The sequence below is a fragment of the Anastrepha ludens genome, chromosome 4 (assembly GCF_028408465.1).
Source record: "Anastrepha ludens isolate Willacy chromosome 4, idAnaLude1.1, whole genome shotgun sequence".
In the NCBI taxonomy this organism is placed as follows: domain Eukaryota; kingdom Metazoa; phylum Arthropoda; class Insecta; order Diptera; family Tephritidae; genus Anastrepha; species Anastrepha ludens.
The window spans coordinates 81547586-81574724 of record NC_071500.1 but is presented as its reverse complement, the minus strand read 5'-3'; the positions used below and the strand labels follow the sequence as shown (position 1 = coordinate 81574724).

Sequence of the window (27139 nt, the reverse complement as noted above, 5' to 3'; positions counted from 1 at the left end):
AACCGCACTCGTTCGTTTAACAATTCAAAAGTGAGATTATTTTATTATGTTCTGTCCTTATTGTATGCCTAAAACTAAGATATAATAAAAGAAATAGCGGAAATGGAAGAACAGTACATGGAGCGTTAGAGAGAGTATAGGCGAGTAAGTAGTTAGGTAAATAGAAATCAGAAGAACGGAAAGTATAGCTGTAGAAATAGAGTCAATGATCGAAAGTAAATAGAAACAGGTAAAGAAGGTAGCGATAGCGAGAAACAGTAAAGTATATACTTATAGAAAATAACTTAATATTAAGCTTAAATATAATTTACATTTACATATTTTATTTTAGTCATTTACATTTCCATTATTTAAAATTATAAACAATATTTCTACTAGTTACTTAATTTATTATTAATTTTCATTTATTAAATTCAATTTTGTATTATTTAATTCTATTAAAGTAATTTGCCAGAATCAGGCTTGACAGATGGCTTATTTACACAATCGCATGCAAGCATAATTAGGTATCTCCACTTTTATGTCCGCAACTGTATAATTGAATTCTGAAAAGTATACATCTGCACTAGTTCTCGATAAAACCATTTAGAAAACATTTTTCCTCAATTAGTTTTCTCCACAAATTACTTTGACTTACTTTTGCATTTGGCCATTAGCCAAGTAAATACCTCTGTGCGTGTGTACTCGTATATGAAAGTTGAGATATTGTTTTTTTACTGCTAAAATAATACACAGTTATGAGGTAAATAGGCAAAATTGTCACTGGTAAACATAAAAAACTAGAAAACTATGAAAGAATAACATTCGAAATTAAAAAAAGATGTTACAAGGTAAAAATTAACATCTCCAAGTTTCTAGGAAAGCGCGAAAAATTCCGTGAATGTATATATGTGTGAATATTATATTTATATTGCATGTACATACGTACATTCGCGAAATATGGCATTCATGTGTGCGCGCCTTTATCAATCTCAATTTCAATTTCATTTTAATTTTCATTTTACTCTTTGTTTTTTAGTTTGATATTCATAGGAGTTTGTGTGCGCTTAATACCCACCTTTTTATGACTTTTGAAAACGGAGCATTTGAATGTGTCTGTGCTGGCATCTCGTGCAATATAGCTAAATATTTTTAGATCGCTACTATCGTGCGACACGTAGAAAATTCTATAGATGGGATGATTGAGTAGTTCGATTTCTTCCGCGTCATTAGTCCAGTTCTTTTTCTGTATATATAATATAAATTAATTCGTGTTTTAAGTAATTTTTTAAATATAAATAATAACAAAAGTATTTAACCAACTTTTCTCCGGCGTTTTTTGAGCACCACTCGAACTCCATTCACCGAAATGTGGATAGTCACTTTGCGCTTTTTCAGATTTTGCACTTTGCATTCGTACTGCAAAGAAAAACAAAAAGGGAAACGAATTAAAATTTCTCATATTTTCTTTTAATATAATTGAAAATTAAAAGGTTAGAAACTATTTTCCACTCTACCACAAAAATTTTAGTAAATACTATATTATAATTTTTAGATTTTCATATTTAACCCTAACGAAACCGAGTTTCTTTATTAAATTTATTGGACTTTTCGGTGCATGAAATTAAATCTCTCTATCACACAACTAATGACTGCGAGCAGCAGGAAGTCTTTTTTTACGCATCTAATAAAGTCTTTAATTATGCATCTGAAACCCTACATACGGCCATGCCTGTTAATATTGACAAAGGACAGGGCACCCCTAAAGTGAAGATTTGCTACTGACTTAAAGTCGGATTTGATTTTCATATCAATTTGACATCAATGTAAGCTCAGCTGCCTATTATCCAACTGTTTGCTATTTTTTTGTAAGTATGTAAGTAAGTACGTAAATATTTGTTAAAGGAAGGATGAAAAGGACGTTGTGATAATATTGACACTCGTACTTAGTTTTTATTGCTGTTGTTCCTAGAATGCATCAACAGTTTTGTCGCAATGTGGGCGTGCAAACATAAGTATACATGCATATCTACTCGTATATCCATCACGAAAATGGAAAAAAATACAAGCAGAACAGTGTCAAAAGTAGAATGACCACACGTGGAGACTATGTAAGAATCAAGTTGTTAGAAAAGTATGTACTTATACGAGTATAATGTGTATATGTATACGGTTTAGTACATGCCGAGATTTCGGTATGTTTTTATTTTAATACCGAGATGTCACGATTCATTCTAAAAATAACTTTCTTAGATAGGGTAAAATTTTAACAACCCTAGTGTAATATTAGAAATGTAATTATAGAAAAAAATGTTCAAAATTTAATATGAGGGGCGCCTTTTACATTTTGGTCTCAATAATGAAAATTCAGTAAAATAAAAAAGAAACTCGCCTAATTGTTTTGCAATATATTTTTCTTGGAACCAATGCAATTCTGCATTCGCTTGAACCAATTTTGAACGCACATTTGCAACTCAAAAATGGTTACCTCCAAGACGATCTGATTTTAGGCTTCAACAGCTGCCTAAGACGTTAAAAAATCTCTACCATGCATTTTGTTTTTGATGCTCGGATACAAAAATAATTCCTTAGGGGCTAAGTTAGGGTTGAAGGCCTATTAACCTGGTTCTTTAAGTGCTCAAAAACTCTATTGTGTGAGTGGAGTTGTCAGAGCTCGCATTGTCGTGGTGAAGGACAATTGTCTTTGACAGTTAGTTTTCTTAAATTCACCGAAAACTTCTGGCAAGCAAAAGGGTTTGCTCCACTCATCTTTTGGCCGAGATGAATTTTTAAACTCCCTTCAAAAATAACAAATAAAGGTCGTAAGTGAAAATGTTATGTGTAAGTTAATGCTAATAAACGAATTACATCTGATCATGCTTATTGCTGCAAAGGCGCAAAATACATATTACAAACAACCCTCATATTAACCCTTAACAGCCGAAAGGCCCCGCTGCGGGGACATAGTGCTTATGCGATAAAAAAATGGAAGGCCCCAATACGGGGACATGAAAAGAATTCAGTTTACATTTCATTTATTTATCATCGCTGTAGTTTTCTTTAACAAATATTGCAACTTTGTACATCCCTGGTTTATTGATCATATAAAACTATAAATCAAGTAAACAAATGGAATTTATATCTAAATAAATCAGTTTAAATGTTTAATTTAAGGTTTCATCCTTACATACTGTTTAGAATTTCACCAAATTTTCCGTCGTCTTATGGGCGAGTATTACAAAAAAAAAGCTCCCGGCCGTTAAGGGTTAAACATGAATAGATTTTCAATGTTATTTATTAAGTTTCAAATAACACAAAACAAGTTTGAAGCAGGAACTGGTGCACATTTTAATACATTTTTATAACAGTATTTGCTTAAGTTTGGGTTTGATGATCAGATGGGAATACGAGAATACTTTTGAAAGTATTGCAATTATTTAACTTAAGTGCAATATAAAATATATTTAAAAAATTTCAAGCAACCATAAACAAGAGTCCTCAAAAGTAAGATTTAGACATATCGCACACTAAATACAAAAGGGTGACAACTCAAAATGTACCTTCTGCTCAAATATGAACGAGACTTTATCAATTAAACGGTCCGCGGATGACATATGGCAAAAATAAATTTTTTGTTGGATGGTAGGACTGTTATAAGCTTACATGGCAAATTTCAGCGTGATATGTCACATAGTTTGTTTTCTGTGCTACTGTAAACAAGTCAAGCTCGAGTGTGGAAAATTTTGAGTTGTGACCCTTTTGTATTTAGGGTGCGATATATTTACTGCACTCCATGAGAAAGGGGTCAAAGGCCGCATTTACTCTATTTTTATTTACCAAACACTCTACTACGTGTCTAAAACACTGGGAGTTTATAGTATATTTCATATGTACATATAAATCGTGTCTGAAAGAAAGGCAGTCACTTAAGGTCCACTCTTCAAACCGTGATCTGAAATTATTGCAAATAGAACCTTCCGACGAAAGCAACACTTTGCTAATAAAAGTAGCATTTGCTCTCGAATTAACAATGTTGTACACTCAAACACACAGATCCCGGAAAGGCCGATCTTATATCTCTAATATACTCCATATCTGTACACCCAAGCAAGAATAAAAATAGTAAATACAGTGAAACCTCTCCTAGCTGACACCTATATTAGGCCGACACATTTTTTCTATACCAAGTATTAGTTTTCGGAACAAATTACTCTCTTTTAAGCCGACACTCTCCTGGCCGGACGTGGATAGTTATTTTTCATAAAATTTACACAAAAACCTCTATTCAACGGACGCAAACCTCTAATCGAAAGATATTACCATTTATTTTCTTAACAAATCAAACGCAAACCTCTGTTGAGCGGACGTGATCTTCCGAATGGCGGACAAATATAAAAAATGGGAAAAAGGGTACTTTCGGTATAAATTGTTATGATATTTCATGCGCAAGTGAATTGTGTTAAGTTATAGCGCATATACGTATGTAATACGATGGGAAGATCAAACCTTAGTGTGAAGGATTAGCCAGCAGGTGAGTTTTACTAATCAAGTCTTGTAAACATAATTTTTCCAGATAGAAAATAATAAATTATTGTACATTGGGTATAATGTTATATATATATATAATTGGCGCGTACACCCTTTTTGGGTGTTTGGCCGAGCTCCTCCTCTTATTTGTGGTGTGCGTCTTGATGTTGTTATACAAATGGAGGGACCTACAGTTTCAAGCCGACTCCGAACGGCAGATATTTTTTATGAGGAGCTTTTTCATGGCAGAAATACACTCGGAGGTTTGCCATTGCCTGCCGAGGGGCGACCGCTATTAGAAAAATGTTTTTCTCCACCCATGGGTTTTTACGTGTAATTTTCTCAAAACCATGACTTGATGAGCACTTTTGTTCCACGCACAAAAAGGCATCGGAAACCTGATAGATATCTGATAAAAAAAAACTAAGAACCGTATTATTTAAAGTTTTTGACTTTTTTTGCATATCTCATCCGCTGTAAATGGTATTAGGTATTAGAGGTGCGATATATAGAAATCGGTGTGCAAAATGAAGGATACATCCGAAATTGAAATATCACCACTACTCCAGGAAATCTTTGATACTAATTGCTTACAAGTACATTACATTTTGTATAATAATTATTTTAGGCTGTTTTAAGAATATTATAAAAAAAAAATTGCTTGAAAGACAGCCTGCCAGTTTGAATCAACTTCGCCATTCAGCATATAATTTTGATGTTGGCGCAATCTTCTTTTCGATTAGTTTTGATATTTAAAACTATTGCTATTTTTTCTTGTTACTGTTTGTTTTTTCTTAATGTAATTGTCTAGTAACATTTTATCATTTTTAACGTAAATGATGTAAGAAAAATTCGCCTGAAAGGTTTAGGATGTCTGAATACCATTTTTGCCTTCTCCATATCTTTGGTATATATCCAAGTGTATTATTTGTTCTGGATATCCTGATAATTGGCTTTTGAAGCAGGGCAATGTCTATTTGGAGTCATGCCGGGAAGATGCCATCAACGACAGGTGATTTTAGTGAGTCGAAACCCGTTCAAATCTTTGAGTTAATCTAACTTTCTTCACTTACATATATTCACTTTCGGTGAAGGTCTCCTTTTCTGAGGTTGGTTGGTTGATATATTGCAACTCTTAGAACACTATATGTTATAGAGTGTAAAAGCCTTCCTGGTGCGCTCAATGGTTTTGCAAAAACTTCTGAAACTGTTACTTTCCGATTTCCTTACAGGTGTAAGATAAATTATAAAGAGTGAAAACGCGTTTGTATTCGGATCTGTCACTAATCCGTTTTGATCATCTAGGCCATTATTACACCAAGGAACGTTTTGGGCAGAATTTATTGCACTTGTTGGACAACTGTTATTATATTTATTAATAATAGCTTAAGGAGTACTTCCGCGAGTGGTTTCTAAATGTAACGTTCTGCTAATATTCTCATCTGATAGGAAAATAATACTTTGATATTTTCAACAACTCCATAACTCTTAAAAAGGCAAATTTTCACTTCAATTTTATTATAAAAAAATATTAAAAAAATTTCATACAGTACACCGTGTTACAGTAAAAGTTATCTATGAAAAATTACATATGCACGTGAAACTATAGATTTCACTAGCTTACACCAAAAATGGTCATCGACCAAAAAGCGTTTTTTAAACTAATTTGAGGTCGCTGAAACCAAAAATCAGTTTTATTTTTTTTTTTCAAAGAACGTTTTGCGAGGTATTCCCAAAAAACCTGTTTTTTTGGGCAATAGTGCAGTTATTACCTGCAATCTCAAAAACAGTGCGCGCCATTTCTTTGAAGTGCATACATTTCGAAAGGCACACATATAGCCTACATGGTAATATATAATTCGTGTCAATGGAAGTCGTAGTTTTCGCAACAGCTGTTAAAAGTTAAAAAATGGCATTTTTGACGTTTTTTACTAAATTATCAAAGTTTATTAACTTTTTTCTGGGACAAAAATTTTTTTTATATCGACATAAGATAAGTTTTCTGAAAGACAATTTTGTCATCTACATTTTAAGCCTAAGTTTGTTTGAATCGACGAAAAATTCTTGAAGTTATGACGCATAAAGTCAACACGTGTGATTTTGCAGCTTTTGGCTTGGCTATGTTTGAGGTCGAAAATACGCTTTTACTCCCAAACTTCTTCTTTTATGTTGCACGGAATATTCACGAAGTTGCATCCAGCAGTAGTCGCTCATCATCCCTTAATCCCAAAAGCCCTCATAACGCTTTTCAATAGTAGCAATATCGTGATGAAATCGCTCGCCTTGTTCATCACTTTTAGCCCCCAAATTCGGAGGAAAAAAATCCAAATGACTGTGAAGTAGGTGCATTTTTAACGACATGCGAGCACCTGTTAACAAAAACAAAGTTAATTGTAAATTTTCCAATAATTTTCCAATCAATTTACACTACCGGTCAAAAGTTTGGGTTCACTTATATTATTTTGGAATTTTACACAATCAAGACGGCTTATTAGTGTTTTTTTTTTAAACGTGCGTTCTGATACTAGTTTGAGTTTTGGAGATTGTTATTGTTTACAAAGTGACTGTGGGAGAAGCGTAGATCAAGCATGGACGTGTTATGACTTGCTGCATTCTGTCAATGCGTCTAGCGCCTATTACGCGTAACATCTTATTGCTGCAAAACTCGCTTCAAGAGTTATATTTCTAATTGTTGGTGTCATCTTTGTTATCAAAAAGGTAAGAAAAACAATTTTTTGTATTCCAAAAAATAACTGTTTTACAAAAACTTACATACAAGTCTAGGTTATACAAAAATGATCTTCTAATTATTAAAATTTAAATAAAACTACATATTTCTTGTTTTATTTGTGGAAAAATGGGTCGGTGTAGAAACACGAGCAGTCATTGCAGCACTACATGGAGAAGGCTATTCAACGCGAAAAATTGCTTCGAAATGTAATGTCTCTCAAAATGCTGTCATGAGAACGTTACAAAGAAAGAGCGATACTGGGTGCAATCAGAGCCGTCATTGTTCTGGGAGGCCTAAAACTACGTCAAAAGGAGAGGATACGTTCATATGTGTTGTAAGCAAAAAAAATCGTTTTCTAACAGCCCCTGAAATTCGCGAACAACTCAATTCCTCGCGCGAAGCTTCAGTATCTGTTTCGACGGTACAGCGACGACTAAGAAACTACGGCCTAAAAGGGTGCGTCGCCGCCAAAAAAACCTTTACTTCGAAAGCAAAATAAAGTAAAGAGACTTAATTGGGCTAAAACACATTAAGAGTGGACAACTGAACAATGGTCTAAAGTCTTGTTCACGGACGAGTCCAAATTTGAAATTTTCAACAAACGACGCCGCCAATATGTTCGTCGTTTTGTCGGTGAACGCATGAGGAACCAATGCGTGGTTCCCACAGTTAAGCATGGTGGAGGGTCAGTGTTAGTCTAGGGATGCTTTGCTGGAGACAAAGTTGGATACATTGTGCAAATTGAGGGTATTATGGACAAAAAAGTCTACCACAACATACTTCAACGGCACGCTTTTCCGTGTGGGAAAATACTTGTGGGCAGCGGATTCGTTTTCCAGCAGGATAACGATCCTAAGCACACTTCAAAATTTTGCCAGGATTACATTGCAGCCAAAGAAAATCAAAAACAACTCAAATATATGGAATGGCCTCCTCAGTCGCCGGATTGTAACCCGATCGAGTTGCTGTGGGACGAGTTGGACAGAGAAAATTGCAACCTACTTATACAAAACAACTTTGGATATTTCTGCAAAATCGCTGGAATCAAATAACAGCAGAATCTTTGCGTAAATTAATTGATAGGTTGCCCAGAATATGCGATGCTGTAATACGAGCAAAAGGCGGATATTTCGAGGAATCGAAAATATGAACAAATACCTGCGGGTTTCTTTAAAAGTTAACATATTTTGTATTAAACACAATTAATTTCTGTAAAATAACGATATTAAAAATATTTGACGAAGAAAATCACGACTATTTGAACATTTTTTACAATTTTTCAAGTGAACCCAAACTTTTGACCGGTAGTGTATATGATAAATATATTTTGGAGTATGTACGTTTTACAATAAACTAGTGTTTTAATAGCAATGCTGCATTCTCTGTTTTTAATTTTCTCATCAATTCATTTTTCTAGTCACCCTATAATATTGATATGGATATCAAATTAAAGTGGACATATACAGTTATTAATAAACGTGTTTGTTTACTTTTCCCGAAGACAAATACAACACAATAATGTCCTTTGAAAAATGATGTATCCTTAAATATCATCGAAAATTCCTCATGAACTATTTTGGAAAAAATTTATGCTTTAGGTATATATACATATGTAATAATACAGATTCGTCTTCATTCTTCGATCTGCTGTGTAAAAACGTAAGTTAAATTTTCCTGCAATGGATGCCCTAAAACATCTACTGTATTAGTCCTGGCGAGAAGTCTACTGCAAATCAAAATGGCCGCTGGCAATGGCGCTCTAATATTCGTTTGCGAAAAGATTTCAGTAAAATACAGGAGATGCTTTCCATTACAATTCAACCGGGCTATTCGGGTCATGTTCTTCGATTTCGATGTAACTTAAATATGTTGCTCTCTGGTCAAAATAATGAGACACGTATTTTTTTCTTCGCCCGAAAAAAAGTTTTTTCAAGAGTTATCGGCAATTTTGTTTTTCGGCTCAAACTCGATTTTTTTTAATTAGATAAGAAGAATTTTTTTTTAAATGCCCATAACTTAGTCAAAAATGAACCGATTTTAATAATTCTGGCTTCAAAATGATCGTAATTACTTACACGAGCGATTTCAGAAACAGTTGCAAAAAAGTAGTCGAAAATTTTTTATTTTCCAAAAAAGCAACTTTTGCAATTCTTGCAAATCAAGAACAAATTTAGTACTTCTGCTGCCTAGAAGATGCTTGTTTTAAAAACTTTTTCACACAACTTTTAGTATATACTTCTTTTATTTACATCTCAAAAAATGTTACATAAATATGCCTACAGGGGCATCAATGTAATTTCAAAATGTGAAAAGCTCTAAATCCCTCAAGAACTTATTACTAACGATTGTGTGAATTTTTGCCATAAGGTTATAGTTACATTTGGTTGTGCGTTCTATGCATGTTTTCGAGTTTAAGTTCCAAAACTTTTCGGCAACACTAGCTTATTTAGTTATATTTCCTTTTCACCTCTCTGCTTCATTAGAGTTGGATGCTGCACGATATTTTATTGTGTTGCATTTGAGTATGCTACTATTGCCTTCCGGCAAAACTCTTTTGTACCTTACGCCCTCAAACTCTTTTCACAAGTTTTCTTTGACAAAGTTTTACAATCACTTCACCACTAACATAGATTCTGTTTCTCCACTCCTGTTTTATCCAAAAATCTCCGCAAATCTTCGAATCCTATTACAAAGTTTTTAGACACCTTCATGTTGAATGCTGCCGGCTTCTTAGTTCACTCAGAAGCCATTCTTGGCATAACTCACATTCAAATTGCACACACGGCATTTATTCATACACGGCTACTCACATACAAGCACATGTATGGAAATGTACATTATGGTGAAAACATGTGTCAGTGGTTTAGTAATGATAAAAAAAAATTGTTTACATACATGATTGGTCAAAATAATAGACACGTGGGATTTTGAACAGATTCTTAAATTCCGAGTAAACATTTAAAACTTGATGAAACTTTGTAGAAGTTTTATAAATCTTGTAAAAAGTTTGAAACTTCGACTTATATGATATTTGTTCCAGAGCGAACTGTATTTTAATAAAAAAAAAAAACAAAGAAAGGACAAAAACTGGTAAAAATAACGCATTTATATTATTTTGGCCAGGGTTATACATACCGATTTCATCGATCTTCGCAAACTCTTCTTCGCCAACTTTTCGAATGAGGCTGTGTCTACTAGAATAACCAGGAGCCCGAAATAATGACCCCCCAGAAATCTGAAGCTCATTTTTTGAAGTACAGGATAATCAAGCACTACGTGTTACATAGATTCTACCTCATCGCTATAGCTCCTCAGAAAACGTTAATCCAGCAACCCGTTAGTATTTCTGTCCAATTTTGAGAGAATCCGAATTTATTGTACATCGGGTGCTGTGTAATCAATTGCAAAGACTCCAACCCCGACTCCAATTGATCGAATGCACAACCAACTATTAAGTAATCCCCCGTTATGTTTGATAATAGTCCGCATATATACCGTAAAATATTTTTCAAAATAGTCAATTCCACTTCAGAAAACATAAAATGTATTTCAGATTAGTCAAATCTACTTTTAAAACCATGAAATGTACCAACAACTGTCGCTTTTGTTCGACGAAGGCCTTTGCTTGACAATGCCCGGACCAAATGTAGCTAGAAAGCCATTATTTGTCTTCAAATACAATTGACTATTCTGAAGTATATTTTACGGTTTCCGAAGTACTTTAGGAAAAGGTGTAGAAAAAGTCATGCAATAGAAATGCAAATATGAAAGTTGCAGCTTACTGAAAACCGCAGTTTTTTTTAAGGAAAGTTGTATGATTCAAATCTACTGCTTTCAAAATGCGAAATGGGATGACAAAAATTAAAACTTCTTATTAAAATTTTAATTCATTTTTAATTACAGTATTTTTTAGCAGGTTTTTTTAAAATACTAGTAAGTAGAAAATAAAAATTTGTAGTCATTTTGGTCACACCCAGTACAGTGTGCACTGCACAGTGTTTCGACTATATACAAGTGAGTGGAAAAAACTCAAAATCAATCAAAAATTATTTTACATTTCCCCTAATAGCAGAGGGCGTAAAGCGCTCAAAATTCGCTCCTACTCTTTCAAGCTATCACCAAAAGCAATAAAACTCATACAAAATATTCTCTTAGTAAATCATTGAGAAGATCTATTTTGCGTAAACTCCTCAAACACTTTTATTACTCATTTGTTTGTATACAAAGAGCGCTGGTCGTTCTGTGAGCATTCGCTTCGTTTTTATCCCCCGAGTTTTGTAAATGATGCGCTCTTTATTTGAGCTCAAGTTTATATGAATTTATCAATGATAAGTAATTTGATATTCAATATTGCCCCTTTTTGCATTGCTCAATTATAAATATGCATTTCGAGCATACCCTAACCAAGTTCTGCTTTATTTAATGAAAGCAATACATTTGCGAGAATAGTGAATTTTATTTCATTTATTTTTTTTTTTTTATAAATAATAAATAAAACTTATATGAAAATAAAAATTTCAAAGAATTTCAAAGAAAGAAAGTAAAAGATAATTCATTAAAGCTGAGGTTCATTGAATTTAATGAAAGTCGATTAAATATATTTTAATATTTAAGACTGATCGTCGTTCGGTTCGTCAAAATCTGTACTTTTGAATAAACTTTCATTCAATTTGATAAACAGCAAATTATTAAGATTTTCAGAGCTCATCCTGAAACGATGTTTGGTTAATATCAAAGATAGAGCGCTAAATGCTCGTTCTACAGAAGTTTGGCTGCTTGATACAGACAAAATTATTTGTGAAAGCTTACTAAGAGTTGGTTCAGCGATTCGCAAATTTATCCAGTACTTTAGTATGTCAGAGTTGAATGGCATTTTACTTTGATGAGCCAAACTTTGAAGTTTTTGTCGAAGTGATTGTATATTTTGTGGCATGTCGATTCATTTGTATCACCATTGTATGACACATATTTGCTTTTATCTATGTTAGAAAATCTGCCCATTTTTTACACTTTTTTACACACGCGAAACACTTGCAAACGCAAACTTGTCACAAAAATGCTTTAATAAAAACAAACACCGATAGAAATTCGAGTAGCAAAATGTGTCAATATAAAAGAGTGATAAAAAATGATGCTTTCAAAGAAAACTCACTGAGCATACAAAATGATTGCTACTGTTGAAGAGAGTTTATCATTTTTAAATAATCTGAGAGGAGAGAATAAGCTAGCGAACATCGGTTGATGCTTTCAAAGAGCGCATGTTAAAAGAATGTCGAAAGAAGAATGTTAATAAATGATTTTTTCGCTCTTACAAAAAATAACTGATGCTCTCTTGTTTGGTTTTAAGCAGAAATGAAAAACTCAAAACAAAATGCATTGAGTTGAGTTTTTATCAGCTGAATGAGGGATATTTTACTCATCAATGATAAGTATTTACGAACTCTGCCTAATAGCGAATACTCGTCAAAATGGAGTTGACTCTGTCAAAGTAATATCTTTATTGGCTAACGTTGGACACAAAAATTACCCATTGTTTTTCAGATTCTGCTTTGCACTATAAGAAATACGAAGATTGTACTTGAAAATTACATATGTATATGGATATAAATATTTTACTACACTCATTTCTCAGGTGATTTTTTCAATGCTCGAAACAAATTTTCCGTGTAATTACGCAAAATGAAGTGGTATATCGAAAAATTAAGAAAATTCAAAATTACATATATTTACAGAGTCGCATGAACTTGTAGAAATATATTATATTATATATTCGCAGACTGCATAAAATTCTCTAACGCATACATCTCATTTAGAGACGGCACTCACAATCTTTTCATGTTAATAACCTAAAACATTCACATTTCCAAATATACTTTTTCGTGAAAAAAAGAAAAAAAAATACATAATAAAAATCTTGGCGAGAAAAATCCATGCCACTAAGAAAATTGTTTAGAGTTGAAAAAATAATACTTGGTATTGAAGGGCTCCCAGCTAAACGTAACTAAACTGATTAGTCAATATCGCACCAATTCTATTGATCCTTTGAAAATGTACCATTCCAAGAGAGACGGGTGAGTAAATGATGTGAAATTTTCTATTTACGACTATTACTTTACTCTCTTTCAGATAAACAGGTTTCTCAGGATATCAACTGTCACAATGACTTTTTTCACCTGCCTTTACATAGTTGAAACACTGCGTGGTAGGAAAAAAATCGTTTTATTTTTAAGTGAAATTTATTTTGCATTGCACAGTACATACCTAAATAAATACGTGTGTATACATATATACATATTTGTAGATGTATATATATAACTAATATCTAGCGGTGGTACTTCGGCGCTGTTTGAAGAAAAGACAAGGTGAGCAAACAACACTTTCTTGTGCAGTGCATTTAAATGGAATTGGGAATCTTAAGGAATAGGGATTTATTAAGGGTTCATTCATTATACTTTTGTTGAGAACATTGAAAAGTAATATTTGCATCATCACAGCTACTAAAGCTGACGCACACACGTGAACAAACGCATGTTTTTGTTCAAGTAAATGTACCTAAGTCGAAAGTGTAATGGCAAATCCAATTATGTGTATATATATACATATATGTGTATGTATGTGTATACATGTGTGTTAAGTATATTTGTGGGGCAATGCCTATAAGTTCTAGCGCCTTTAGATTTTTCTAATCACAAAGGCTTCCATGCCATGCATGAAAGGAAATATGTCGTATTCAATTCGTATGTAAAAGCAAGATGCCTAAGTCGCACTACCTTCACACGTTAATATGTTCTCTCTAATTTATTGAACGCATTTTATGCATACAATTTTCTGAAGGTTTGCAGAAGGTCAGAAATAATTTCCCCTTCCAGGCTGGGGTTGTAATCTTATGTTCAGTTAGGTTAGGTTATGTGATTTACTCCGTAGGAGGGAAGTGGTATACTTCGGCAGGAACACACGTATGCACATAAAAAACCATTCATTATGGTGCCATAAACTAAAAAGAGGGGGAAAAATGGAAGGGGTTTCTCCCTTTATATTCATGTATTTATGTTTTTGTAGCATTAAGATCTATATGGTGCGCACATTTATTACATAGACGTTTGCTTCTGGCGTTTGGTTCTTTATAGCCATAATTAGTTCTAGTTAGAAAAAACATTTTCTATCATTTTGGAGTTTTGTGCCCACAGAAGGTTTCGAACCTGGACTGCACCGAATAGTAGTCACGCATCATTTATCATTGCAGCACTAAGGCGTTTTTTAATAGGTGCGCTTCAACTTTTTCCCGATAGGGAGGGCGAACGACGCAATATTTTTTATTTTTCGCTTGTCATTTGGAAACTTCGTTTACATTTCATCATGGAACGCTACACACTTGAGCAACGATTGCAAATTGTGCAAATGTTTTATGAAAATTTATAAATTTTCCAAAAAATCATCTTCAGTGATGAAGCTCACTTTTGGCTCAATGGCTTTGTCAACAAGCAAAATACGCGTTACTGGGCAGAAAGCAATCCACACGTGATTCATGAGGCACCGTTGCATCCCGAAAAAATCACTGTTTGGTGCGGTTTACATGCCGGCGGCGTAATTGGCCCATATCTTTTCGTTGACGAGAACGATCGCCACGTTACTGTGAATGGAAATCGATACCGCGACATGATAAACGATTATTTTTGGCCGCAATTGAATGGTATGGACTTAGACGACATGTGGTTTCAACAGGACGGGGCCACAAGCCACACAGCACACGCTACAATTGATTTGTAGAAGAGTAAGTTCGATGAGCGCATTATTTTCAGAAATGGACCGGTCGAATGGCCGCCGCGCTCGTGTGATTTGACGCCTCTAGACTATTTTCTTTGGGGTTATGTGAAGTCATTGGTCTACAGTAACAAGACGGCGACGATTTGTGAGCTCAGAGCCAATATTGAACGCGAAATTGCTGGAATTTCGGCCGATTTATGCAAAAGAGTGGTCGGAAATTGGGTTCAACGATTGGACTTCGTAAAACGTGCACGCGGTGGTCATGCAAAAGAAATCGAATTTCATACTTAAATGAATATGTTCAAACTCGATAATTAAAAGAAATAGTTAAAAAAGTCAATCCGTTTGTGTTTTATTCAAAAAAAAAATTGAAGCGCTCTTACTGAAAAACGCTTTATTTATCATTTAAAATTTGCAAAATATACCCGTAATAAGAGAAAACGCTTTGGGAAATAAAAATAGTTAAATAATAAATGCACCTGATATATACATAAATACATAAATTGAATGAGTTTAGTAAACTATCTTTTAGTGAACCCCAAGCGGTTTTTAAGTTACAGTGATCACCAAAGCTAAAGTTAAATTAAAGTTTCGAATTCACTTCAAAATTTCACACATTATTTTCAAGATATTATACTTTAACAAAATGCAAATTCTGACTACCCGTAACCCTTTAAATAGTGCATTTAATTAAATGCAATTAACACAGAGCAAACGAAGTTTATGGTCCGATCCAGCTCCGGTTAAGGCAAGATGACCTGCTGCTCGGAGACTATTCGAGAAATATCAGCCAATAAGGATTTATCATTCACTGTAAATGATAGAGTTTTAGCAGCAAATAAATCTAACTTTTCTAATTTGAAGCTGCTTGAGGCCAAGATATACAAAACCTTGATCCCCGTGCTTACCTATAGTTGCGAACTATAGGCGGTAAAAACTACCGATATTAATAAACTGATTTGAAAGAAAAATATTGCGAAAAATATATTCAATCATGAGCTGGAAGTATTAGCAAAAACCGAAACTCTCATAAGATTTAGAAAATCTCAGAGGATAAGATGGCTCAGACACGTGTTTAGAATGACCAAGGGGAGAACAACTAGAAAGCCAGTTGAGTTACACCCTGTTGGAGGCCGAAGAAAGGAACGCCCCAGAATGAGATGGCTCGAAGACGGGGAAGTTGAACTTGAAAAGCTAAACATGCGGCGGTAAAAGGGGTAGCCTTAGAAAGCGCAAGGTTGTGAATGAAGCAACGGTTAACAAAGGACTGTGATGCCAAGAAGAAGAAGAAGGAATGCACAATCATATGAGTGTCAGGCCAAAGAGGTTCACTTGGGACGTAGTGGATGCATTGGCCAGAGAGGCTGCGGCCTTACTATTAATAGCGCCTAAGCCCTTCCCTGCTATGGGACAACACACCATCAAGAGGGAGTTTAAAAGAGAAGAGCTATGGATGTATGATGGAACCAAGCTATGAAGAGGGTATACTCAAAAAAGGCTCAGGCCTTCATAACTCTCCCTAAAGGCAAATTGAGATTATTCACTAGCATTCTCACAGGTCACTTCTTGTAATATGGCCAACTGACTCCTGTCGTTTCTGCGACCAGTCTTCGGAGACTACAACACACCTTCTCGAATGCAATATTATAGTGAGAAGAATGATTAGATACCTCGCTCGAATGTGGTCCGGTAGAAAATATATACGCTTTCCCTAACCCAGTTCCGTCTTAGGTTTATTAAGGAAGCTGGGTTCGGATGAGGTAGTGCAACGAGTAGTGAGCATAAAAGACCGTGAGTTCGAAGTGTAAGCCCAATTCTCATTCATTTTTTCATTCATTTGGATTCTACTATATATCGAAAGACAAAAGACGCGCATTTGAGGTTTTTTGTTCGGTGGAAAATTGAGGGAATCGTGAATTTTGGCCAGGTTGGGAAACTTGATTTTAAAACTCCATAACTCTGGATAGATACATTTTTTTAATAGCAATAATATAATAATTAATTTAAAAATAAATATAAATGGTAAAATAAAAAAATAATGAAAATCAGAAGACAACTGGCCACGAGGTTCAGGGTTAAGTATAGTGCACTAAATAATTTACGCAGTAGTCAGATAGCTAAAACCGAGTTTTTGAAAATCAGTCTTGAAGACAGAAATGACTAAGTCCTGAAAAAGTTTTATTCCCTCCATATTTCAAAAACCATTTAAAAAAAACCGGTATCTCTTATTTCTGATATAAAACCGAAATCATGTTTCGACTAAAGCAGAAATATGTCGCTACATTTTCGTTTGTCAAAATCTGATCAGTTTATAAAAGAGTGTTGCATTTACTGAAACTCATTGAGACAATGAAAATATTAAATGGGCGCAAGCTTTTAAAAGAACGAAAACTTCTAAATTTGGTAAGACGACATATTTAATTTTACGCATTATAAATTTCAGATAATTTTTTCATCTCAGCCGGAAATTGGAAAAGAAATGAGTTTGGTCTCCCTCAAAAACTCAAAACTGATGCACAAATCTTCAAAGATACAAATCCATCCAATACATGTGCAAATGAATGAATGTATTTGTGCAAAGTATGAAATGAGTGAGTTATTAAGAACAGATGTGAACAAGGGCAGATGTGGCAGGTTTGTTTAGGTAAGAGTCGTGCATAAATTTCTTATTATTTATTTTTTATCCATCAGTGTGCACATATGCTACTACATACATACATATTTATATGCTATTATGCAGACCAAAAGCTGTTAGGGTAAATAAATAGAGCTTACTGGCAAATATAGGCCAAAACAAATATACGTAACTAGTTATGTATGATAGTATGTATGTATAAGCAACTGCGAGTAAGGCATAATAAGAATGGAGTGAAGTACAGTTTCAAGTTCACATTGGATTCTACTTCCAGGAAGAAAACATAATTTCACCCTATAATGTTGGCATATTCCTTGTCAACGAATGTGCCGTAGGATGTGTGGTGGACAACAGCTTTGCCGTTGACTTCATGACAATGCTTGGCAATGACCTCATTTTTCATGTAAAACAAACAAAAAAATGGGCTTGACTGGCAATAATATTTGCTTCATTGTTACTTTCCTGTTTGGTAACGTTTTGCTTAACTTCATTATTATTAGAATTTTTTTTTATGGGGATGTGAATAAAATGAGCATTTATGTATTGCTATTATCCACACCGAGAGAAATCAAGTCCAATATTTCAAATAGTTGATATGCAATTTATATTCTGGACTGAAACCCCAAGGGAGGCGCAGACGCGAAAGACCAGACAAAAAGTTGAAGCTGATGCAAAAAAACCTTCCTGGAGACAAATTTAATACCTAGCACTAAATAAATCAAATTACAAGTTGTTTATTGAGGTCCTATGTTCCACCTAGCAACTATGGGAGAATACATATAATTTATATTCCATAAAAAGGGCAACATATTTTTGAAAGCAGATTCTGTCGTCAATGGTATGTTGAGAATAAATTCCAGTTGTAATAAAATGAATATTTCAAGTAGCCGAATTTCTCGTTGATTTTCGATAATTTTTTTCTCTGAAGTTGTTGCGTATTTTCTTCATACTATATAACGAATGGACATCGTCAAGGAGAAAAATTACCAAAAATCTATGAAAATTTTGCACGCCTTCAAATTTGCATTTTATTGTACTAACATTTAATGGTGTAAAGAACTCAATTTTTATTTTTTAATACTGACTAAAAGTTTTGAAATTATTAGGTTTGAAACTTGGATTATTATGGTCTTTGCTATAGAATCAACGTACGAGGGTTCCCTTTAACATTTTGCGCCTTTGCAACACCCCGAGTAATGAGTAGAAATTTGCATTCTTTTAGAAAAATTTGGTATTTCTTAGCATAGACTTACATATAATGTTTTCACTTACGACTTTTATTTGTTCTTTTTTCAGTGAGTTTAAAAATTCAACTCGCCCAAAGATGGAATTAAGTCGTAAAAATTTTCGTGCGATGAGTTATGAGGATTTTCGACTTTTTAGTCTAAGACAAGAACTAATCACTTGTACACAGTGCGGCTTTTAAGAAAAACAACTCGCTTTTGTATGAGCTTTCTATATTTCTTTTTACGCGATTACTTTTTAAACGATTTTTAGTAAGTTATGTTACAATAACTATTTTTCTGAATTTTTTGTTTGCACTTCGGCAAAGGTGAAAAGCTGGGGTTTACTTATATGTTTATTTCATGCATATTTTTAAGAGAAATCTTGGAAGAAACTCTTAGAAATCTGCGGTAGCTTCGGTAAGAGCAAATTATTTGTGAAAATTGGTTCTATTGAAGTTTACCAATTGTCTAACTTTAACGCAAACCATTTGACAGCAATAAACTGCAATCAGATATATTCGCACATACATACATACTTATATGCGTTTCAGCGATGGTACACAACTAACCATTTATATCTCAATACAAACAAAAGTTTGTGGTAACATTTGCCAAGAGCCAAATTTTTATTTATTTAAGCGGTTTGTAAGGTCAAAAAAATTAATTCTTTTTTTTTTCGTTTTAAGCGATTCCTAATATATTTCAGAATACTCACACAAAGTTACAGAGCCTAATTCTCAATATTTCCGTAGATACAAAGCCAAAGGTGGGCAAGCGTTAAAAAAAATTTAAGATTTTTATACCAAATTGAAGTGAATTTTTTTTTTATAGAAAGGCATTTTTTTCTTTAAAGCCTCCAAAAAGTTGAAATTTTTTAATTTCCCTCAGTTTTCTTAGTTCATCTAGAATATCATGATAATTAGAAATCCATTTGACTTTTTTGCTTTAGATAATAATTACGAGCTTTATCTTGTACGCCACTTGGAGACTCCAGCGCTGCAGCGCTCTACTAATTTCTATGCTAAACATTTTTTTCAACTTATTTTAACCAGTACAAACATTTTTTATACTTTTTAAATATTCAAAAAAAAATCGCAAAGAGATGCAATTTTTAGACCTCATAAACTAGGCTCGCCCCTTAAATACAAATAAAGAGCTGCGTACTACATCGCCGTTACGGAATGAAACGGGGTGTAATTTTTGATGCCAAGCTCTCGAATCGTGTTGACTTCATTGGCTCCAAAGCATGTGATATGCATGATTTTGTTAAAAGAAATTCGAGAAAATCGAAAGAACGCAAAAAGTATTTACCAAATTGGTTTTGAATAAGATTGATTGCCCAATGATTCTCCCCATTATATATAGCGACGGAAATTGTTAGGCCTAGGCATTTTCTGGTTCTCATACATTTTTGGTTAAAATATTATTAATGGTAACATAAATTGGAATGAGCCGACCAATATCTTCCTAACTGACATCTCGCCGCATTGTCTAAGAAATAATCACTTGTTTGTTCATTCAACTTCCTCTTTATTTGCCAATTCGATTTCGAATGTAGGCGATCATACAATTTTATGTACATAAATGACATTAAAATGTTGCATTATACAGGGTGGGCCATATAGCGTTTGCTTTTTGAACCACCTATTTTTTTGAGAATGACATGTCAAAGGTGTTCATAATTTACTTACAGGTTTGACATTTACGAAATGGGACGCCATACGCTTGAACAAAATTGAGAAATATTGAAAACATATTTCCAAAGTGGTGAGTCTTCTTCTTCTTCCGCGGTTACAGTAAATGGTGAGCGTTACCGTGACATGCTCAACGAGTTGTTTCCAAAAATTGAAGGGGATGACCTGGACGACATTTGGTTTCAACAGGACGGTGCAACTTGTCACATTGCCAAAGTTACACTCGAACTTTTGGCTACAGTTTTAGAAAATCGAATAATAAGCCGAAATTCCGAAATCAATTGGCCGCCTCGGAGCTGTGATTTAAGCCCGTTTAACTATTTTTTGTTGAGAGCCGTTAAGGACAAATGCTATGCGAACCATCCAGAGAAATTGGAGCCCAAACAATCGAAAATGTGCTTAAAAATTGGGTTGATCGAATAGCCTACTGTAAAGCCAGTCGTGGCAGTCATTTGAACGATATTAATAGGACTATGAATAAGTTCGTGCGGTTTTTTTCGAAATTTGAAACTTTATTGACGTAAAATGGTTACAAATTTAATATTCAAAATATTGTCCATCGCTTACTACTACTTTTTCCCATCTTTCTGGCAATTCACGGATTCCCTTTGTGAAAAATTCGGTCGGTTTTGCCGCAATCCACGAATCGATCCATTTTTTGACTTCATCGTAATTACGGAAGTGCTGGTCAGCCAGGCCATGTTGCATCGATCGGAAGAGATAGTAATCGGATGGCGCAAGGTCTGGACTATACGGCGGGTGGGGTAGGACATCCCATTTGAGCGTTTCTAAGTATGTTTTGACCACTTGTGCAACATGTGGCCGAGCATTGTCATGTTGCAAAATAACTTTGTCGTGTCTATCGGCGTATTGCGGCCGTTTTTCTCGCAGTGCTCGGCTCAAACGCATCAATTGTCGTCGGTAGACATCCCCCGTAATCGTTTCATTCGGTTTCAGTAGCTCATAATACACAACACCCAGCTGGTCCCACCAGATACACAGCATAACCTTCAGGCCATGAATATTCTGCGCCGACGTCGATGTTGAAGCATGGCCAGGGTATCCATACGTTGCCCGACGTTTTGGATTGTCGTAATGGACCCACTTTTCATCGCCAGTCACAATTCGATGCAAAAAACCCTTTCTTTTGTGCCGTTGAAGCAGTTGTTCGCATGCCATAAAACGGCGTTCAACGTCTCTTGGCTTCAATTCATACGGCACCCAATGGCCTACCTTTCGGATCATTCCCATGGCTTTTAAACGTTTGGAAATGGTTGATTGATCAACTCCCAAAGTTTTTGCAACCTCTTCTTGCGTTTGAGCCGGATCTTGATCGAGCAATTCCTCCAATTCGGTATCCATGAACTTTGGCGGCGCACCCTCGCGTTCTTCGTCTTCCAAGCCAAAATCACCACTTTTAAAGCGTGCAAACCACTTCTGGCACGTTCGCTCAGATAGAGCATGCTCACCGTAAACTTCCACCAAGATACGATGACTTTCGGCTGCTTTTTTCTTCATATTAAAATAATGAAGAAGAATTCCCCGCAAAAACACATTATTTGGCACGAAATTCGACATTTTCAAGTGTGGTAAAAATATTGTTGTTTACGCTTCAAATAAAAAACTTATACTGACGTTTGTGCCTTACGACAGTAGCTCTCCAATGAATGTTTGGAAATGTGGATCGATGGAATAATAATCAAGTTACGCCATCTGTTGTAAAACCGCACGAACTTATTCATAGTCCTATTTTTTCATTCATAAATGACAATGTTCAATCTTCAAAATAAAAAAAAACAGTTTGAAAAAATATTGATTGGTGTTTTTTTTATAGCCGATTCAAAAAGCAAATTTTACATGGCCTCCCCTTTATGCATGCTTATTTTACTTTTAATTTTTATTAGCTACGCATTCATAAATGACAATGTTCAATCTTCAAAATAAAAAAAAACAGTTTGAAAAAATATTGATTGGTGTTTTTTTTATAGCCGATTCAAAAAGCAAATTTTACATGGCCTCCCCTTTATGCATGCTTATTTTACTTTTAATTTTTATTAGCTACGCTTTCTTAATATTAGCCATTTTTTTGAAAGGGCTGTAAGTTGATTTTCACAAACAATTAGTTAATGATAAAAATTAACAGTTTTTGTTTATCATAATTTCTTTAGTGCATTTTTATTAGTGTAGCAACATTGTAAATTACAAACTAATTTTTATAGTTTCCCGGAATTTCGGGTTTTCCCCATTTATGATACAATATAAAGCCATCCACGGGTGCCAAAAAAATTGCTTCTTGTTGCTTGAAGCATGTGCATAGTAGCCTACAGCGAGAAGTGCACTGGAAAAAATACAAATTTTATATTTGCTTTCATGCGGTTAAAGTTGTTCAGTCCGCCAAAAACGGCGTAGAAGTTATCGATGATAAATTCTTATGTTCTGGGCACTCTCATCTAAAAAATGATACCGATTTTGGAAGTACCGAGAGTACTATATGAAATAAAAAATAGTTTAAAAAAACTAAAAAACACGCTTTTATTGCTAATCGAACTAAAAAGTAGAAAATAAATTTTAATGACAAAGGGACCTATAATGAAGTAATAGCAAATCGAACGATCAGTCATAGTCAACTACCTCAGAACAGAATTATAACAAAAATTAAGATACAAATAGAATAATTCAAATTAGAGTTAAAAGCGTGGGATGCTTGATATAGTAAATATTACAATAATTCTATTGGCCACTACCTATGTACAGAAGCTTATGAAAGCTACATACATACATACATACAACCCGAGCTAATAAAAGTGTGTTAAAAAGTAACTTAGCCTAAATCTTAAAGACGATGGAAAGCATATTGGACTATTTTCTGGCGAATTTGAATTCATAATTTAACTGGTAGTTTGCTAATGCGTTGTACTATATACCGCCTAGGACCCATATTGCACATAGTAACCAGGGGGGAAAAATATATAAAACGAATTCTGATGTCCCCCAATTTGAGTCGAACGAAAAATCCCACTTTGACCCATTTAGAGTGCTCCAATCGAGTCCAAATGTATGACCGACCCCCACTAACTTTGGACGGCCGATCCACCCATGCCAGTGGCACACCCTCTGGAACTCCCCTGGGGGGTTTCCCATACAATCATTTCAAAATATCACCTTTACATGAGAAAAGAAACTAAATAGTTCGACCCAAATTGGGGAACATCAGAATTCGTTTTAGAGGTATAGTTCCTTCGGCAAATTTTCTTATTTTGATCCCTAGAATATGATTTTCACAGAGCAATGGGCGATTTTTTTGCCTCCCCACAAATCGACCCGGCCTAATATATATACATTTATAAGGTCCGAAAGTTATCATTCCGTAAGACATGTCGTGTTAGAAACACCAAAATTGTAAAAACAAAAGATGGAACACGAACTGGTTGGCCTGAAAAGTGAACTGGTAGTATTCCATAAATAGTTTACAACTAGTATTTTTCCCTGCAGGGTAGCTATGTATAAGTACATATATACTGTTTTTGTTTGAAATCAACGCAGGAACCGGTAGTGTATACATATATGACTGAGTGGCCGCACATCCGTTTGTCCAACATGACAATGACATGGCAGGCGAACACAAGTGCTGCGCTTCACAGCGCACCTACCCGCTCGCTAAGGCTTGGCGAGCTTATTCATACATACTCATACAACCGCAAAGCAGACACAACTTATCTACATATAAATGTGAATTGTCTTTTCATTTAATTTATGATAGCGGCTGCCAAATGGTAGGATGCTTAGCTACCGAGCGGTTGCAGCCTGAAGGTTTTGGAAGAACGTGACCACTGTAATTTCCCCAATTTCCTTTTATTCAAAATGGGAAACCATCTTTGTTGTTCGTTACTCGATCTACATATAAATGTCTACATGCGTGTATAATATGTATATGCATATCTATATCAGTGTACATATATATATACCCATGTATATATATACCCATGTATATATATATATATATATATATATAAATATATTCACACATACACGCCTAAAACTATTATATTGTTTTTGTGCCCTTGGCACAGTTTGGTTGGTTCTTTGTTTCATTGCATACAATGTGTTGCTTTTGCCATTGCCGTTGCCCTTTGTGTTACTGCCAGGCGCGTGACAGGGCACATCAAATCACTGCTACTTCTAAGTCACTGTTAATGCTTATTTTGCCGCTTCGTTGATATCCTTTCTCACACAAAGGCCGTCAGGATTTCCTTTGAACTCTCCAAGCGCTTACATACATTGGTTTGCATATGCCTGTGCGTGTGTTTGTAAATATTTGTGTGAACCATTTACCTTTAAGCACGTTCAGCATGAGATATGGGATACCAAGCCATAGGAGTGACATTAATATTAATTTTAAATGCGAAATATTTAGTATATTATACGTTAAATGCTTCTTGCAAATATACTTAAAATTAGCGTTGATTGTCAAACATTACTTCTCTATGGTTGCTCAAATTGTCAATCTTTATTATGCGAATATTATCCTTGGGTATGAATAACTTTGAATTAGGAGAAAAATGGCTAGGGAGAGATGTGATTGTAAAGTTTTCAATATATTTAAGTAAATATGTATATTATATTTATATAAATGGCGCTTACACCCGTCTTGGATGTTTGGCCGAGCTTTTCCCCCTATCTGTGGTGTGCGTCTTGATGTTCTTCCACATATTGAGGGACCTGCAGTTTAAGCCGATCCGAACGGTAGATATTTTTATGAGGAGCTTTTACACGGCAGAAATACACTCGGATGTTTGCCGTTCAAAAGTTAAAGAGCTTTAGTAAATAATATTCGGCAGTTCCCCGTGTTTGCAGTTTTCCTGTAAATTAGGAATGTAAGAGTCAGTTTACACGCTGACTCAGGGTGAAAAGTCACACGTGTCGAATTTGGTAGTAAAAAGTGTAGAGAAATCAAATTGGCATCAACGCACGGTCAACGAAATAGGGGTTTTTTGACATTTCGCTTTTATCGTATTCACATCTTCGTACTTTTATTCAAGTGCACTTTGGTCTCGCTCAGAACGAACTAATAACCAAAGGAAATTGTCCGCTTAATCAACAAAATCACGCAAGGAAAGGCACGAAGAGTAAATGTATGAAGATTTTCGGAGAATTCTTTAAAAAATAATGCACAAAGAACCCAGGGTGAAAATTTATTGTATAAATTGGCTCTAAATTTGATGTACAAAGCCGCCCGTCATAGCCAAAAGAATTTCCTTGAGAGTAAATCTACATATATTATGTTTATGTTACATATATTTATGTAGTTGGACACTTAAAAAAGTGTTGTAAACTCTTTTTGGTCGCAAATAAATACATTTTAAAAGAAAATTAAAAACTAAATACATTTTATTTGTTGTGTTTTTTACTCACCCGAATCCGGCGCATGGCCTGTACAATCTCGGCGCGAGTATTTGGACGTGAAACTTCCTCCCAACCGACAAACTGCAAGAAGGAAAGAGCAAGAAATGTAACAATGAATTATTTATGAGCTGAAAAGGCGCAAACTTCTAAATACACATACACACATCTCCATATAAATGATTAGGAGTACTAAAAAGCAACTTATGTATTGCATAGTGCTTAACTTTAAAAGGGCTAATGGTGAGTGTTTTTAGAGAGAATCATTTTAAATATTTATTATTTCACATGCATACACAGTTGCGGACAAAAAAATATGGATACTAGAAATTTGAGGATATACATATAAATTTACACACATTTTGGTTTTCATGATTACTTTTCTCTATGTTGCCACAACCAATCGACAATTTTGGGCAAACTCAAAATTTCACAACAATTTGGCTACCACAGTTTACAAAGCACAAATAATAGATAGTTTAAAATAATGTTAGATAAAATGTGTTTACTGCAATCGGCTTCCGTTCATAATTTTCTTTAAATCTACCCGACCTCCGAAGAAATCTAAGTAGATCTTGTGGTGTCAAGGAGCGAAGGTGGTCGCTTTGTAACTCATGAGTGCCAAAGACCTCAAGCCTGATTCGAGCGAAGGCCGGGCAGACGCACAGAAGGTGGACCACTCCTCTTCACAGGCTGGGCAGAGTGCACTGTCTGGAATGCCCACCTTTTCCATGTGCTTCGCCCATAGAAAGTGGCCCATCATCAGTCCAACCAGCTACCAACCTACCTACTTACATGACATCTAACATCAGTTTTGTCCATCTGCAGCCTCTCACAGCCTACCAAGCTCGCTTGTGGGCTAAAGCAACCCGTTTGCTAATCGTGGACTTGATGGCTGCAAAAGGTAGTGGCAGAAGGGACTTTGGACTCAGAGCCCTTCCTAGCTAAAGAGTCAGAGGTCTCGTTATCCGTGATACCCTCGAGTCCCGGGACCCATGTTAGCATCAGGATATTATGTCTAACGACATAGTTCAGCCTGGATTTACAGAACTCAACTACCCTCGGATTGATTGGATGACTGTCTAAGGCCAAGAGCGCAGCTTTGCTGTCACTTCAGACACATACAGATCTGCCTCTCCACCTGTTTGTCACTACAAAGTTCACAAGTTTGGGTGAGTTAGTT

General features: G+C 34.9%; 1 protein-coding gene across 1 annotated transcript; it reads right to left on the bottom strand.

The window, feature by feature from the left end:
- Positions 1-479: 479 nt before the first annotated feature.
- LOC128861889 (capon-like protein) lies at positions 480-26125 on the bottom strand. The gene is made up of 5 exons (XM_054100266.1): positions 26120-26125; positions 25969-26040; positions 1303-1398; positions 1058-1225; positions 480-719 (listed from the first exon to the last, which is right to left on the bottom strand). The coding sequence occupies exons 1-5, from the start codon at positions 26123-26125 to the stop codon at positions 714-716; spliced, it is 348 nt and encodes a 115-aa protein (XP_053956241.1). The 3' UTR covers positions 480-713.
- Between the last annotated feature and the right edge of the window lie 1014 nt (positions 26126-27139).

Bases quoted from the DNA above. Each gene is read 5' to 3' on its own strand.
- LOC128861889 (XM_054100266.1), bottom strand. The intron at 1,399-25,968 runs GTGAGTAAAAAA...TTTTCTTTGCAG, and splicing joins AGGCCATGCGCCGGATTCGG to TACGAATGCAAAGTGCAAAA. The intron at 1,226-1,302 runs GTTGGTTAAATA...TTATATATACAG, and splicing joins TCAAAAAACGCCGGAGAAAA to AAAAAGAACTGGACTAATGA.